We start from the raw sequence: 18,534 nt of genomic DNA, 5'->3' as shown, positions 1-18,534 counted from the left end.
TACAGTAATATCGGCAATTAAAACGCAGAAGGGTGGCACTGTATTTAGGCCCTCCGAGGTTATGACGGAACTGGGGGAGTATTATAGAACATTATATAAATCATCGGTACAGAGTTGTGAAGATCTGGCCACTAATTTTTTGCATCAAATAGATATCCCCGCGCTTTCAGACCAGGATAAGTTGAACTTAGATCTACCACTTACTCTGGAAGAATTAAAATTGGCAATGAATAGTATGCCCAACTATAAAGCTCCTGGACCCGATGGGTTACCAGTGGAAATCTATAAGCGATACAGCGAACAGCTGATACCAGCGTTACTGGAAACCTTAAACTACGCATTGAAGGCGGGGGAACTCCCCGCTTCAATGCGGGAGGCCAATATTATTTTAATTCTTAAAGAGGGGAAGGACCAACAAGAGGTCTCGTCATACCGGCCGATATCTCTGCTATGTTCAGACATAAAAATATTAGCCAAGGCCTTAGCAACCCGTCTAAATAGTTGCATCCATAAATTAATTCACCCAGATCAATCCGGGTTTATCCCGGGCAGAACAACTAATTCTAATATTAGGAGAGTATTTTTAAACCTACAAATACCTAGAGACGGTGGCAATCCAGGTGCTATACTAGCTTTGGACGCTACTAAGGCTTTCGACAGCCTGGACTGGGATTATCTCTGGGGTGTATTGGAACGTTTTGGCTTTGGCACCCAATTTATCAACTGGGTAAAATTATTATATAGGGGACCCAGGGCTAAGATCAAAATGGGGACCCTATTCTCCGCCATGTTTTGTCTAGAAAGGGGAACGAGGCAGGGATGCCCGCTGTCTCCCCTCCTGTTCGTGTTGGCGATGGAACCCCTGGCTGTGATGGCGAGATCACGCCCTGACATCCGGGGATTCCGGCGCGGACTGGAGGAGGAGAAACTGGCTTTGTTTGCGGACGATGTTCTATTTTTTGTGGATGAGGTGCGGTCAACTTTGAGTAACGTGGTACGGCTAATGGAGGAATTTGGGCAGCAGTCAGGATTGGTCATTAATTGGAGTAAATCAGCCCTTATGCCACTAATAGAGTCTGAAGAGTTAATATTGCCTAGAGTTGAGGGTTTAGAAGTGGTACCTAAGCTGAAATACTTGGGGGTTTGGATTTCCAGAGATGTAGATCGATATGTAGAGGAGAATCTGGTACCACTGCTGGCAAAGTTGAAGCAGAAGGTCAATAGCTGGTGTCGCCTCCCCTTGTCTGTGGCGGGACGCTGTAACCTTGTAAAAATGATCTGGCTGCCCCAGATTTTGTACATCCTCCATAATTCACCAGTCTGGATTAACCAGAAATGGTTTGACAGACTTGAGGGATTAATTAGAGAACTAATATGGAAAAAGAGACAGCCTCGGATTCGGCTGCGGACGCTGCAACTCCCCGTGGAGAAGGGAGGAGTGGCGATCCCACACTTAAAAACATACTTCCTATCAGCCCAGCTCCAGCATTTAGCTGGGGCTGGACTGGAGGAGGGTAGCTATCCGAATCATAAACTGATGATTAATAATGCATACCATAGAATTTTAGTTGAAGTCCTGGAGGCTAATTCATTTGCCCATAAGTGTCCCACTAACGCTCTAGCAAGGAAAGTATGGCAGCTAGCTAAACGACTCTTGGACCAGGGGGGGGTAACAGAGTATACCCCCCTATGGAACAATAGAGAACTAGCGGAACTAAATAGTATAGATCGCTCTCTTGAGTGGGAGAAGAGAGGGGTTGGAAGATTGGTGCATCTCTATCAGGGGAACACTATAAAATCTTTTGAAGACCTTCGCCAGGAATTTGGTATCTCTAATAAAACATTTTATATATATTTACAAGTGAGACATGGGATACACTCCCAGTATGGCACACTTGTAATTGAGAGGAAGAAGAATCCCCTAATACAGAGACTTCTCGAGCAAGGACAATTAAAAGGCCAGATCTCCTACCTATATACAAGACTTAAGGACAAAGTTCTGAATGGAGAGGCATTGGATAAATGTAGGAAAAGATGGGAGGATGACCTGGGTCCAATTGAGCAGGTACAATGGGACGAGATCTTAGCACAGGGGAATCTGGTGTCTATCTCCCCATCGCAGCGCATGTCCCATAAGCTTTTTCTATATAGAGCATATTACACCCCTAAAAAAATGAGGAGGATAAATAGAAAGCTTAATGGCGAGTGCCCTAGATGTGGAGCACCGGGAGACTTAATCCATATGGTTTGGAAGTGCCCAAAATTATACCGCTACTGGATAGATATTGTACGTAGTATCAATAGGATTTTTAATACCATTTTGGAACCCGAAGCTAGGCTTTGCCTACTAGGGATTATGGATACGAGTAGAATTTCTGCTGCGACAAAAATATCTATATTTAGGTGCCTGTACCAGGCTAGACGCTTGATTGCGCTGAACTGGCAAGCAAAAACTCCTCCAGTATTGAGCGCATGGACAAATGCTATAAACTCCACGATCTGGTGTGAACGGGCAATGTACATTAGACAAAATAATCTTAAAAAATTCAAGTCGCTTTGGATTCCATGGCTGCGTGATATCGGCTACCCTCTAGATGAGATACCGTAGGATGAGACCTAGGCTGTATTGTACCTAGGCCGGGCCTGGTGGGGCTCGGGAGACTATCGGTAGATTCTTACTATTGTATTTGAGCTTCCTTGCCGTTTCGCCACTGGTTTGGCTTGTTGAGTAGATTTGATTGGACCTCACAGCAGGCGTTCGAAGCACAGGGTTGGGGGGGGGGGGGGGGGTAGGGGTTAGTTCTGTAGTCCACTAGGGATAATTAGTGCGCTAGTCATGGTAATGTTTTTGATATTATGTAATGTATCTTTCTTCGTTTTAAAGGATAAGTTGTTATTCCCTGCTGGTATGCAAAAAATTTTTTTACAACTGTAAAAGCATGTTATTTGTATGTATATTCTAAATGCATATATATTCAATAAAGATTAATTAAATTAAAAGGCTGGGTTCACACTGCAGCGGTTTATGAGAACAGATGTGATTCGCACTGCAGTGCAAATCACATCCGATCTCTGTGCGATGGGAGTTCAGCCATACAGATAGTATGGCTGAATTCGCATCACACCCGGCCCAAACTCGCACAGGACCCTTTTTTTGCTCCGCAGCAGAATCGGATTGCATGGGTGTTCACACCATGGGATCCGATTCCTGTCCGAGTTTGCAGATCGCACTGCGATATGCGAACTGATCTGGGGGTGTCATTAACGTTTCGCTGACACTCCCAGCAGTTCGCATAGGGCAGTGTGAACTGCCGCCGGGAGGTATGCGATGCGGGAACCCGCAGCGGATTTGCGGCGTTCCCGCATCGCTGCAGTGTGAACCCAGCCTAAGAGTCTTGCTATGCCTCAAGGGGAATTGTAGTTCTGCTACAGCTGGAGGTCTGCTAATTGCCTATCCCAGCTCTACAGCAATCAGCTGGTACTGTTTCAGTCAGTAAGTTATCTTTAAAAATTAGACATAAAGGCTTGACTATAACTGAACCAAGCTCCCTAAGAACTAGCAGGTGTAAACCATCTGGATCTGGTGATTTGTTTAAATTACACTTCTCTAGTCTTTTTTGTACCTGATTTTCTATATGCTATTACTCTGACCACTGTCAGACTAGTATTTTTCATCTGTAAAAGCCTTTAGGGAAAAAAAAAAGAGAAAAAATTATTGAGTACATCTGCCTTTTCCTTGGCATTTGTTATCAACTTCCCATATTTCTTTATAATGGGGTCTATATCTTTTTATAATCTTTTTACTATTGATATATAAAAAAAAAAGTTTGTATTTGTTTTACTAGTTGTAGCAATGTGCTTTGTGTATTCTTTTTTGCCACCCTGATTGCTCCATGTTGTATTGCTTGTGAATCTAGAATGCTGAAGATGTACCTTCTGCTTTGTTTTAAGTTTTTTTCTCTCATTTATTTGTTGTTTTACATTAGAAATTAGGCACATAGGTTTTAATTATTATTATTTTTTTTTATGTATGTTTCCCAATGGAATAGGAAAAATAATGCACTTGTTCAATTCACCTTTAAAACACTCCCACTTGCAGCGTGTGCTCTTGCTGCAAATATTGAGTGTCCATTGGGTGACGTGCAGTAGCTTTTTTTTAAATTTAGAGTTCTTGTACTTCCATCGTGCCTCTCTTTACTGTAACTTATGGAAAATGTGATTGCACCATTATCATTATTACCCAAGTTGTCTCTAACTTGTACATCTTTAATGGGCTCCATATTGTTTGAAATTAATAAAAGATGAAATTGTCCTGAAACGAAATTGTCATGAAATCATCCTGCGTGCTACTTTGCAGCTGAACATCGGCGTGAGCCGGTCGGCAAATGGTTAATGCAGCAGATAAGATACAGCATGCTTACTACCCTTCAACACTGGAAGATGTCCAGCAGTGCCATCAGCACAGAACTGGCAGAAACAAGTGGGAACCAGGTATACCCATCTACTGTCCAGAGAAGTCCGGCCAGAAATGGTCTTCATGGAAGAATTGTGGCCAAAAGCCATACCTCCAATTTGGAAACATGGCTAAGTGACTCGGCTATGCACAAAAACATAGGAACTGGGGTATAGAAAATGTCAGCAGGTGCTCTGGACTGATGAGTCAAAATTTGAAATCTTTGGCTGTAGCAGAAGACAGTTTGTTCGACAAAGGACTGCAGAGAGGTGCAATAATGAGTGTCTGCAGGCAACCGTGAAGCATGGTGGAGGTTCCTTGCAAGTTTGGAGCTGTATTTCTGCAACTGGAGTTGGGGATTTGGTCAGGGTCAATGATGTTTTCAATGCTGAGAAATACAGGCAGATACTGTACTTATTCATCATGCCATATCATATGGTGATTTGCCCTAAATTTATTCTAGCAGGGCAACGACCCCACACACACAGCCAATGTCATTAAGAACTATCTTCAGTGTAAAGAAGAACAAGGAGTCCTGAAAGTGATGGTTTGGCCCCAAAGGAGCCCTGATCTCAACATCATAGAGTCTATCCGGGATTACATGAAGAGATAGAAGGATTTAAGACAGCCTACACGCTCAGAAGATCTGTGGTTCGTTTTTCAAGATGTTTGGAACAACCTACTCGCCGTGTGCAAGTGTATTTAGAAGAATTTATGCTGTTTTGAAGGCAAAGGGTGGTCACACCAAATTTTGATTTAGATTTCTCTTCTGTGCATTTACTTTCCATTGTGTTAATGTAGCACCCTCTAGTTAGGTAGGTGCTAGAGTGAGGATTTTTCTAGCAGAGTAGGACAATTTAGGCAGGCCTAGCTGATGGCTAGGCCTGTTTGTTTTCATTCTGGGCTGGGAGTGGCTCAGAGCAGGGCTTGGTAACTCACAAGTAGCATCACTGTCACCTCCCTCTTCTTTCCTTAAGGTGGTAAAAAGAGGAGGAGAGAAGAGTTGGAGCTGCCTGTGGTATATTGAGGAGCCTTGACCAATCCCCAGCTTGGATTGTCAGGGGGCAGGCCTTCTTAAATACCCAGGGTCTGCCCAGCTTGGGGAGGAGTTTTCAGGTGGACGAGCTGGATTGCGAGAGTATGGAGGCTGTCGGGGCCCACGGGGAGTGGGGGGGGGGGGTGACCTTCGGCTGGGGATCGGGAGAGGAGGAGAGAAGAGATCCTGAGAGAGAGGCACATGAGAGAGCAAGGAGAAGACAGCGGGCGGGAGAGTACACTGCTAATAGTCTCCAGGAAGGACAACAGTTCGTAGCGTGGAGGGCTGGTGAGTGAAGCACAGTTGGGAGGACTGGGAAGGCACACTTGAGAGAACTGGGAGTTTTCAGTTTGAGATGGGTGCAGAACCAGAGGAGTGGACTGTGGGAAGGGCAGTGGAGAGAGGTCATTGCAGCCAGGCTGTCTGGCAGGGTGTGAAGGAAGCTATCTGGAATCAGTAGCTCGGAAGAGGACAGTTAATACCAAAAACATTCTATTTGCTACACATAAGGGCCCTGCCTGAAAAAGGCAATCCACTGAGGCCTGGCTGAGTCAGTGTCAGGCTTAATCATGTAATGATAGCTAGTCTAGAGGAGTAACAGTCTGCCGCAAGTGAAGTGATGAAGGAGTAATGGTCTGCAGAAAATTAAATGCTGGAGGAGTAAAGGGAAATAGGTCTTAAGCAAGAGTTGTGCTGGAGAGAAGACTGGAGTGTATATACAGGAGTGTATATCCACTTCAATACAGGGCACTTTCACCCCCTTCCTTCCCAGCCCAATTTTCAGCTTTCAGCGCTCTAGCGCTTTCAGTGACAATTGCGCGGTCATGCTACACTGTACCCAAATGAAATTGTTATCATTTTGTTCGCACAAATAGAGCTTTATTTTGGTGTTATTTATTCACGACTCCGTTTTTTTTTTTTTGCGATATAAGCGCAAAAAAAGCGGAAATTTGGGAAAAAAACAATATTTTCTTTTTTCTATTTGAAAAGAAATCCAATAAAATCAAATTTTGTCATAAATTTAAGCCAAAATGTATTCTGCTACATGTTTTTGGTAAAAAAAATTCCGTTAAGTGTATAATAATTGGTTTGTGTGATCACGGACATATGTACGCAAATGATCATGTACATATGTGTGCAGGTGATCACGTACATATGTGTGCAGATAATCATTGGGACATGTGATTTTAGTGGGACATATGTGGGGGACATGTTTTTATTATTAGGGACATGTGTTTTTATTATTTGGGGACATGTATGTTTTGGGGACATGTGTGTTTTGGGGACATATGTGGGGACTGTGTTTTCACTGTGTGGTGTGTTGTGTGTTTACACTACACTGATGATCAGTGAGTAAAAAGCTGTGAAAAGCAGCCCATACTCACTGATCATCAGCCGGCTGCAGCGTTCTGCTCTCCTCTTCTCAGCGGTGACTTCCGTGTGAGGAGAGGAGAGCCGATTGCCTAGCAACCGGCTGTTTGTTTACATCACATGACGGCCGTGATTGGACACGGCCGTCATGTGATCAGGAGGGCCAATCACAGAGCCCTCCTGCCGATCTGAGATGTGCCGTGTCCGGGTGACACGAGCACATCGGGATCGCGCCGCTGCGCGGGCGCGCGCGCGCGCGATCCCGCTGCTCCTGAATGACGTTCCTGAACGTCCTATCAGGAGCAGGCGGCTCCCACCCGGCCGTATATATACATTGGCCGGGTGGGAAGTGGTTAAAATAGTCTTAAGCAAGTTGCACTGAATCTTTTTGGGCATCCCATAATTTCCTATTCCCTTCCAAGTTCAATCCCAAATACAAAAACAACAAAGCTTATGGTCTGGTCTATGTCTCTGAGTTCAATAAACAATTAACACCTCTATTTCTAAAAGCATTCTTAATTTACATCAAGTTGTCACACCTGCCTAAAACTTTTGCAAAGTAGTGTGTAGGCAAGTGCAGTTTACTTTCTCCACTGCTGGTACCCTTCTTCTACAGTGGCACTGCAGTTGGAGAGGAATTCAAGAGGAACATAGATCCTCTATGAATTTCTGGGTCACTGGGACAGCATCAAATTGGATGCTACCGCCTCATGTGACTCTGGCAGCCATCTTGGATCAAGCAGAGCTTATTTAACGCGCTGGCACCCAGGGTTGGTGCATTTACAAATTGGTAGAATAGGAACAGGTACCTGTCTGGTAGGGACAGAACTGGTGGCAGGAAAAGGTTCCCGACGAGGAGGAAAAGAGTAAAGCGGAAATCCTGGCTCCTTCAGAAAAAAAATTAAGTCAGCAGCTACAAATACTGTAGCTGCTGACTTTTACTATTAGGACACTTACCCGCCCACGAATTCAGCGGTGTCCTCACCCGAGCTGATTTTTCACTCAGCTCTCGGGTGTTGCCTTCGCCATCTCAGCTAAGGGAAATGCACTTCGCTTTGTGAATGTCCCAGCAGTGGGGGAAGGAGGGGGGGGACAGAATTTTCAGCTGAGTTCACCGCAGCAAGATCAGCTGGAAGTGGGAGCGAGTACCTGTTAAAACAAGGTACCCATTCCCCCCAAAAGGTGCCAAATGTGGCAGCGGTTGGGGGGGGGGGGGAGGCAAGCAAGCGGAGCTTCCCCTTTTGGGTGGAGCTCTGCTTTAAGGTTTGCAACTTCTCTGGACACCTGCCTGTTGGGAACAAAATGGTCAGAACATATTCTCCCCCTCTCTTCAGATGCTGACAGTTTGGCTGCATTCTATTCTCTACACGCTAGTGGAACCATAAGTGTCCCCCGTTGGGCTGTCTTCCATATGGGTTGTTTGTGACTCTGCATTATTTCAATATAAGTTCTTTCATTGCACTGTGGCTGCATGTGTTATTCTGATGTGCCACACCCCACACACAAGTGTACTTCTCCCTAATACTTTGCCTAATCTCTTCCTAACCAGTGGGGACTCTGTCCCTATCTTACTCTTACACTGCAGGCACACAGAATAATGCAAAATTCCACTATACATGTAATTCTCAGTCATGATGTTTGCCCAAATCTCTTGGGATTTCAGTATCCAATAGAACTGCTGTCCTCCCCAAGATGGCTTCCTGAAGCCTATAGCAGGGAACAGTTAGCCATCAATGGGCTCCTACTGCAAGCCTGAAGAAATGGAGCAGTGCCATCCTCAGATTGAAGGATATACTGCAGCCTCCACTTGCTTACACACTGACCACCAATGTAAAGGAGCACTGCTTCACCAACCACCAATATAAGGGGGTATTTACACTGACCACCAATGTAAAGAAGCACTGCTTCACAGACCACCAATATAAGGGGGTATTTACACTGACCATCAATGTAAAGGAGCACTGCTTCACAGACCACCAATATAAGGGGGTATTTACACTGACCATCAATGTAAAGGAGCACTGCTTCACAGACCACCAATATAAGGGGGTATTTACACTGACCACCAATGTAAAGGAGCACTGCTTCACCAACCACCAATATAAGGGGGTATTTACACTGATCACTAATGCGATGGAGGCACTTAAATTGACCACAGTTACAAAAAAAATTTTAACAGGAGATATTATTATGGGGGCCGTTCACTGACCATCAACGTAAAAGGGATGAAACTTGAAGGGAACACAGAACACCAATATGAGATAAAAAATAGGTGGCAGTATAGGCAGCAGCATTTGTTAAAAAGGTTTGACAAAATGTCAGGTGCTTTACAGATTTCATTGGAAGGGGGAATTTGTCATTTTGCTATGCGGACCCTTGATCTGTAGATATGCCCTCGACATGGGAGCTTTTGAACTCTATGGCTCGCTGCAACAACATTGCAGCATCATAGCCACTATCACCCAGGTTCTCTTTAATGATATTTGGTAAAACATAACTGGAATTAGGGCTTTAAATATTTTACTTTTTAGTGAACAAGATCTTTCTCAGTTCTAAATTGTAATATTTATGACCAATGTTTTTTTTTTTTTTTTTGTAGCTAGCTGAGAAGTATGGTTCAATATACAGCCTACAGATAGGATCTCAGAAGATGGTTGTGCTGTGCGGGTATGAGATGGTGAAAGATGCACTGGTCAACCATGCCAACGAGTTTTCTGGAAGACCAAATCTACCAGCTTTTATTGAACTATCCAAGGGACATGGTATATAAACACTTTTAATATGTCCTATTTATTTTTTATTTTTTTTTTACAAAATTACTTATCAGAGAAGTATAGCACATAGTGGTCATTTTACCATATTTTGGGGTGAGTTGACAAGGTTGCGTATCAAAAGAACCCCAATTTTCATTGTGCAGTTCTGGTGCAGTGATAAAATATCCTAGGTGGGCAATTCTCAAGCAATGTACTGTATCAATAAATACAAAGCTTCTTCTGATTGGCAGAGAGGCATGCTGATGATGTCACACTCACTGACTGCCAATCAGAGGAAGCTTAGTATTCATTGATAGAATACATTGCTTGCTCCAAACGGCTGAGCGCCGCTGCAGTAGACTCTTCTGTGTTTCGGGTATGAGACAGGAAAACTTGGCTCACACCCTGAACGCACCTCCAGTGACCTTCCTCACAGGTAAGTGAGGGACATAGTTTATTTAGGCTTAGCTGGCCCAAATGAACTATGTAAAGGCTGAGGAAAGATGGAGTTCTTCTTAAAACAGAATGCTTACAGTGCCAGAGGAGACAGGGAGCAGGCAGGTAGGGGCATCTACCTGCTTGCTGTTTTTTACAGTGGGACTTTAGTTTCACTTTGAGTCGACACCAACTCCTTTGTTGGAAATCTCTTCCAATTATTCCCTTTTCTCCAGGAGAGTTAACCAACCTCCATGGAGATCCATCCTCTTCATAAACATCTGCAGGAGAGTCAGATAGTCACCATGGGATTCCATCCTACCTCTAGTGAAAATCAGCAGCACCAGGACTCAGCTCCAGGCCCAATCACACCCTGGCCACCTTGAGGCAAGTAGGCCGGCCTAAAGCAGCAGCTCCATCACATGCACCCTCCCCAGGCCAGAGCCAGGGAGGAAGAGAACTTGCTTCAGCCAGACCCAAATATGTATTCCCTTTCCCATAATGCACCACTGCCACAGGAAACTCATGTTGGTGGGCTGGGAAAGGATATTAAAAATCATAATCCAGACCTGCTGTGCGATCTTAAATTAATATCAGAGGTGACAGTACTATCTCCTGACAGAAGGGAAAACTGACAACCAGGCTGAACTTAGGGGAAGGTGTACAAGACACAGACTACAAATTAACATTGGATAACTGCAGCCATGCAGAGCTAAATTTAGACACTTCTGCATATGGCAGGGTGGCTACGCTTATTTTTTAAACTTTTTACTGTATTGTTATGCTGCAGCAAGGGCCAAGATGCCCTGTGCTGGCAGCAAGCTGGAAATCAATCGCACAGAGCAAGAAACAGCTAGCTAGCATGAAAAGCTTTGTTGAGTTTTTTAACCCCCTGCTACAGCACGACACAGTTAAAAAAAATGATGCCTACATTTATTGCCATTTATGGATCCTAACAGTCATAAAGAAAACAAAGCTTCATTTGGGTCGTAACCGCTTGATGAGCGTATACTGTATATATACGGTGGCAAGGTGGCTCTTGTGCACTTCCAGGTCTGAGGTGTGCACTTGCGCCGCTGGTGATTGGACACAGCAGGAGCCAATCAGCGGATCCAGCGGACCCAATGTCTGCCAGGACCTGCCAATCATTTGGGACACAAGCAGAACAGCAGTATGCCTATGTAAACAAGGCAGACTGCCATTCTTTCACTACAGAAGTCATGTATCCTGTGTCTCTGCTAAGCAGGGGTACCAACCCATCCCTTCCCATAATACAATCACCTCCCAAACAGTAAGCAACCACATGTTTGGGCATACAGTTAACCCATTGATCGCCCCTGATGTTAACCCCTTCCCAGCCAGTGTCGTTAGTACAGTGACAGTGCATATTTTTAGCACTGATCACTGTATTAGTGTTAATGGTCCCCAGAAAAGTATCAAAAGTGTCACTTAGTGTCCGATTTGTCTGTCGCAATAAGTTGCTGATCACCACCATTACTAGAAAAACAAAAATTCCATAAATATATCCCATAGTTTGTAGATGCTATAACTTTGGTGCAAACCAATCAATATACACTTATTGGGATTTTTTTTAAAACAAAACATGTAGCGGACTATGTTTTGACCTACATTTTAAATCTGATTCTTTACATTTTTTGGATGTGTTTTATAGAAGTAAAAAAAAAAAAAAATATATATATATATATATATATATATATATATTTTTTTTTTTTTTTATTATTATTATTTATTTTTTTTTTTCAAAAATGTCTTTTTTTGTTTATAGTGCAAAATATAAAAACTGCAGAGGTGATCAAATACCACCAAAAGAAAGCTCTATTTGTGGGGGGAAAAAAGGACATACTTTAACTGACAATTGCACGTCGTGCGATGCTGTGCCCAAATAAAATGTAACGCAGTGCTGTATCGCAAAAAATGGCCTGATCAGGAAGGGGGTAATCTTTCTGGAGCTGAAGTGGTTGAAGGATAAGTTCACCTTTGGTAATATGTTACATGTTTCACCTGTTTTGAGGGTGGAACCTGCTCTCAATGCTGAAGCCACTGCCCGAACCCTGCTCCTGTGACAGCAGTTTGGAGAAAAGTTCCCTGTACTAGCTGTCGCTTTTTGAAATCAGCTCTGCGTGTGAATGAACTACAAGCCCCGACATCCTTGGCGGCAGCTGACTTGTAGTTCTCAATTAACTACCATGGCGCTGTGGAGCTGGTGCAATGCTGTACAGGCTTTTACCTGCAAAATAAATGTACATTTATTTATTTAATTTTTAAAGTGAACTTGTCCTTTAAGCAGCTTATTTGTTGCCTGGAGTTGACCTAAACTGACAAAATGTATGGGTTATTTTATTTTTTTTCTTTAGGTCTTGTATTTTCTAATGGTAATACCTGGAAAGCCATGAGACGTTTCACTCTTTCTACACTGCGAGATTTCGGTATGGGGAAGAGAACAATAGAAGATAAGATCACTGAAGAGTGCCAAAGTTTGATAAGCATTTTTAAAACCTACAAAGGTCAGTAGAGTGTGGTTGAAAGCTCTGAAGTTGCATAATCCCATATACGCTCACTATCTGTATGTGTGTGTGTATATATATATATATATATATATATATATATATTCCCACATCTGTACACATGAGATAGCCATACTACATCTATTGTTTTTCTGTTCAGATTCTTCTGGCCTCTGACACACTACCTTACTCAGGGAAAGCCTTTCTTTGTGTAGCACTCTGGTGTTTAGGCAGGGATGCTATTAAATTTGGTTGCCAAGTGGTAGTTGAGTTGGCCAATTGTTAGGAGGTCATCAATTGATTTCGCCCTAATTCTGGAATTGCTGCACTTCTCTCTTCTGTCACTAGGTGGTCGGGTATCTGGTGACATTAGATAAGACTAGGGCATTGCAAGCACAGATTAGGAATGAATGGGTGTCTCAGCCAATGGGCAAGGATTTTTTTGAGTCCCAATGCCTGCTGGGGGAACCTATTTATTTTGGTGGGGTCAGGTGATCAGGGTTCTGTGCCATCTGGATGGCTGTCTGAATGTGTGTTGTACTGCCCTGGGCTGCTAGGCTGGAAGCCTGAGGCCTATCCTGGGGGACATCTGGCTGCTAGGCTGTCTGAGGGCCTATCCAGAAGCAAGATAGCAGCATAAGGTTGAGACTGCGGGCTTGCAGTCCAACCAGAAGTAACAGTTCTGCCTGCCTGAGAAACTGTTGTGGTCGGAGGTATTATCATTATTATTATAATACACAATTTATATAGTGCCAACAGTTTATGAAGCTCTTTACAATGTATGGGGGGGACAACACAATTGCAGTACAGTTCAATACAAAAGGTACGGGAGGGCCCTGCTTGTAGAGCTTACGTTCTAAAGGGAGGGGGTGGTAAAAAAGGTAATAGCTGCAGAGAATGATTTGATAGGGGTGGCTTGGGGACAGGCTTCGGGGATAGGCTTCTCTGAATAAATTAGTTTTCAGGGATCTCCTAAAGGTGGACAGGGTAGGGGCTGATCGGATATACTAGGGCAGGGAGTTCCAGAGGATGGGAGAAGTCTTGAAGGTGGGCATGGGAGGAGCTAGAGGGCAGGAGGTCCTGGGAGTACCAGAGGGAGAGAGGTAGAGGGGGAATCTGTCGCCACTAAGGGACCATTCACCTTGTTACCAGGGCTGCTGATAGGGCAGTACAACCAGTCCCCTTGTACGGGGCCCGCCCCCATCAGCTACAGAGTGGGGCCCGGGCATCTTACAGTTTGTTACTGCATTTGAAAAAAAAAAAAGTTTCCTAAATTCCTCTCCTGCTCCTACTTGCTTACAGAGGGGGGGGGGTTATATAATTTTCCAGGAGGGGAGTGCAGGTGCAGCAGAGGGACTATTTCTTTATTTTCGGGCACATGTACATCATGCCGCCCCACTATTCTATTAGTCCCGGCTGGCGGAGTGATACAGTGATTCTCCATTCGTCTCTCGGCTGCATTCCTCATGAGATATATAGAAGTTGACCAGCTGACAGGGGAGAGCAGGAGGACAGCGTGGCTGCACTGGACACAGTGAGTGGGGAATAGAGGTTAGAATACTCACTGTGCCCTATCATGTATCTCAGAGCACAGCAGGTTATCAGCATTATAATTATCACAGGTAGCACAATAAGCAGGTGCTCTGTCATGGCTCTATCATGGCTCTAGGTCACATTGCTTTTGGGTGCTGACTGTGTTATGGCTGTGCTTTGTTACAGTCTGTTACATACAGTACAGCCATAAGTTAACACAGTGAGCACCCAAAAGCAATGTGACCTAGAGCCATGATAAAGCCATGACAGAGCACCTGCTTATTGTGCTACCTGTGTGATAATTGTAATGCTGATGATCATAAGAAACAATGAGATGCTACCTTACACTTCATTTGGGGGAGCAGTAAACATGCAGCAGAGCTACATTTTTACGGCTCCCCAAACCAATCCCCTTTAACTGCTTCCCATCCAGCAACATACCAGTAAAACGCTGGGATAGAAGGATGATATCTTGGTCATCACTACAGCAATGATCAAGATATCATTTTTTTAGTCCCAGCAATTCTGCACAAAGTAAAGTAATGCTAATGGCTAAGAAGCCAGTGGATTACTTTTACAGGCAGTGGAAGGGGGTCCCATCACCACCTTTACTGCTTTTAAGATGTGACCAGTAGCATCCGGTTCCGGGGACACAGTGAGAGGGATGGATATTGTTCTTCCCACTGTGTGATGTCAGAAACTGGACGTGACAGATGTTGTCACTGCCGGTTATGTAAAGAAGCCATAACTGGCTTGAACAAGCATCCTAATCAAACTGATCTTAGTTTGATCAGATGCTTTGGAGGCCAGAGGACAGATATGGGGTCTAAAAGACCTCATATCTCTCCATAAAGAGGACCTGTCATGGCCCATGCTACCACAAGTATTGTAAAGATGCAGTGTAAGATTTTTTTTTTATTTGTACTAAAATACAATTTTAAATAATTTTAAACTGCCCCCCCCCCATGCTTATTAATTGCAAAAGCATGTATTGGCTCCACACGTATATGTAAATGGCAACAAACCTGCATTTTGTTTCAAGCCGGGGTCAGGGGTGGGGTCGAGGGTGGTTGAAGGGGGCCCCATCAGGTAGGCTGTATGGGGCCCCATGATTTCTAACAGCTGCCCTGCTTGTTACCGGGGACCACTGTGAGTAGCTGAAGAAAGTACTAGAGCAGTATTCTCACCAGCTAGGGATGGTGATGAAGTGACCCAGCCAGTGGAGGTGATGCTTGCAGAGCATTATTGTGCGCCAAGTCAGGGACCAAGCAGGCCAGTGGGGTGATGCTTGAGGAGTATCTGTGAGTTCCAAGCTAGGAACCCAGGACGGACGCAGGGGTGGCGCTTGAGGAAGATACTGAGTGAGAAGTTCTACAATAGGAGATTGTAGAAGAAGTGAAGGAGTTAATTGAAACGTTTGTTAGAAACTATTGCAAGATTTTTTCCATAGGAGACAGCAGTCCTACTTATGTAGATCTGGATGCCTTTCTCTGCATGGCTCTCTGCCTATAGATGTCTCAGTCTGCCAATTAACATTGCATCTACTTAAGGGTAACCTGGCCCCAACCCTCTCTCCCGCAGTTCTGTTTGAGAGACAATAAACCTCTTTGCATTCAAGAAGTGTCTGGCGCACATCAATTCAGCTTGTATTACACCCGCCATGCCTTGTAACCCACTCTACACAGAAGGATGTCAGCTGTCCCTAACCCTGGAGGTCACCATTAGGCCTAAAGGGACCCGGGAGTTTGCTACATTTGTATCCTTTCATTGACAGTGCCCTTGTCTTCTTTGGTGAGAGCCATCTCTTCAGAAGTCAGGCCTAAGTGCCTTACTGGAATTTTGTGTTTTTTGGGGTTCCTAGTTCCTGATAGCAAGTCCTCTGAAATATATGAAATAATAACGATATTGTACGATATTTCAAAGTCTTAAGTATATGTTGAAATCGATCAATCTTGTGCGACGAATTTCCTTAATTAGATCTGAGTCAGCGTAATTCAAAAAATGTGTATTTATTTGTACACATTTAAATACAAAAGGATGCTTACAAAAATAGTACAATGATAATCATTTGTATAAAGTTATTGCATGTGTGGAATAACCCTTTGTCTGCTGTGTATAAGAGATGTATTAGCTTGCCTGCTTGGTCTTTCAAGAGTACATCTGCCTCGTTATGTCAGCAGGAAACAACAGGCAGTCTTCCTCCCAGGTTTAACATTATATAAACCAGGCTTCTAATTTCGCGCCAAAAAGACAGACCCTCCTTCCCAAAGGTGGGGGGGCTAAGAGTGGTTGTTATAACAGAGCTGACATGTGTTACCACTTAAAACGCAATTCTAGCTTCTAATGAACTGGCAGGAAATGGATATGAGAGAGGATTTCTGTCTAATACAAATATCGTCTCTTATTACATAGGAAAGACCTTCTAAAAACATATATATAATGAACTAGATAAGTTTACATAAACAATATCACTTACATAGCCCTTAAAAGTATATATAAGATATACAATATTCATCAAAATCCTGACAGGTTTTAAATATTTACTTTTCCAGCTATGCAAGCCATAACACAGAATTAATTGACTCAAAGGTTCCTTTCACACAGTATGAAAATATTATATTCTGAATAAAGTATAATAAAGCCAATTAAAATTTAGATATTAAGAATATAACATTCCCCTCTGAAATATGAATACTAATCATATTTTTCAGATTAAAATTAATTCATCACCATTCATGTCACATTCAAACAAACTTTGACTCAATAACTCCAAATGTTTTGTCATGCAAAACTGAATTCTTACCTTCAAAACCCATTTTCCTCTTCAATTTACTTTGTAATAAATCATCTCCTTTCTTAATATCACTTCTAATTCGATAATATAATTTTTTCATTCTAAACATTAAACATAACTGGAATATAAGGAATAACATGATAATAATAAAAATAATTACAATAGGATGTGATAAAATATTTCCTGCTGCTGAAGTTATCGAAGTTTTTCCCCACATGGATACACTATTACTAAATCTTTTCCACCAATTACTTCCTGAAAATTCTGACCATTGATGTGATATTTCTTGCAAATTACCTTGTTCATGTTTAAACAATACTTCTGCATTCTGCAATTCCTTAGCCAAAGCTATTAATAAACCTTGATCCTTTTGAATTATATTTGCCCATTTTTCCCATGGAAATTCATCTATTTGAGAAATATTATACTGTGTAGGAAGAGCGCTAATATTTTTCATAAACATATTTGTTAAATTTGTTCTCAATCCATTAATACTTATTGCAACAATGTCTCCTTCTATACAATACAACCCTTGATTTAGGTTTTCTGTATTTGTACAAGAAGAGAAAAAAGTTTTAACCCTTTCTGTATCTGACATAATCTGAAAACAAACCTTCTTTTTATCTACACGAGTAATTAATTCAGAATTAATTTTATTTTCAATTCTTGCTGAACATAATGTATGATTATGATAACAAGAATGAAATATGCTTTTATCTTGATTAGGTAAACATATAATTTTAGACTGGAATTGTAAACATGATGACAAATCTAATTGTTCTAATTCAGAATTTTCATTGTTAAATACAAAATCTGTATACTGTAATTTATAGTATAATAATTGTGTATTACTGACAGGTAATCCCAAAACAGTGATTGGAACCAAAATTTGTTCTTTTCCGGCTATTGAAATCATAGAAGAACTATAACATATGTCCTGCTTGCATCCTATCCATTTATTTACCCATAAATCTGTATGATTTATCGCATATAAATATTCTTTGGGTAAATACTGTAAAATGCCAAGAGGAGTTATTCCACTCTGAAATGCTTGCGCAATTATTTTAAAATTAGTGGAATATTCCGTTTGAATCTCTAAACATGCTCTGGCTATATGAGAATGTTGTTCACTTCTCATCAAATCAAGAGTAATATTTTGAAGATGTAAAATAGATGGACCCATTATATTAGCAGTTTTAATTACCATATTTTCTAAAATCTGATTTAAATGTCTTTGTATTTTAATACCGTTACTTCCCACTAAACCAGCGGTTTCTAGATCAAACTTTAAAGTATTAATATCCATACTATTAGTTATACTCCCGATTGTGCCAATCCCTCCTAAAATACCTTCAACAATACCACGCTTATTTCTGTTATAATTTCTATTATTAATTCCAAACCATCTCTCAATACCCAATTCCATATTAACCAGATGTCCTTGACATTGTGGAAACCTTGTAGAAATTTTCCATTCTGAAACATTAAAGTTCCACAAAACAATGACAAACTTTCCTTCTCTCAAAAGAGTTCTGGATTGGAAATGGTTAATCTGAAAAGGGCTTGCAGAGAAACTTTTCTTATTGACACATGGAGTTTTCCTTGGAGACATAACAATAACACTTGCCTTTGCA

General features: G+C 42.3%; 1 protein-coding gene across 7 annotated transcripts in view; it reads left to right on the top strand.

Moving 5' to 3' along the window:
• The window catches only part of LOC143988987 (cytochrome P450 2C5-like), an 86,230-nt gene that overhangs the window by 20,229 nt on the left and 47,467 nt on the right, over positions 1-18,534 (top strand). For 5 of the 7 annotated variants that reach the window (XM_077488965.1, XM_077488964.1, XM_077488962.1 and 2 more), the window contains 2 exons: positions 9,460-9,622; positions 12,424-12,573. In XM_077488965.1, the coding sequence (XP_077345091.1) occupies positions 9,511-9,622; positions 12,424-12,573 (262 nt within the window). In that variant the 5' untranslated portion in view covers positions 9,460-9,510. Of the gene's footprint in view, positions 1-4,353; positions 4,492-9,459; positions 9,623-12,423; positions 12,574-18,534 lie in introns of those variants that run through there. The other 2 variants (XM_077488963.1, XM_077488967.1) reach the window with 2 other exon arrangements.

The sequence above is a fragment of the Lithobates pipiens genome, unplaced genomic scaffold, assembly GCF_037356315.1.
Source record: "Lithobates pipiens isolate NorthernLeopardFrog02 unplaced genomic scaffold, aLitPip1_a1.2 Scaffold_18, whole genome shotgun sequence".
NCBI lineage: Eukaryota > Metazoa > Chordata > Amphibia > Anura > Ranidae > Lithobates > Lithobates pipiens.
Note: the sequence above shows the minus strand (reverse complement) of the source record. Positions and strands in the feature narration are given on the sequence as shown.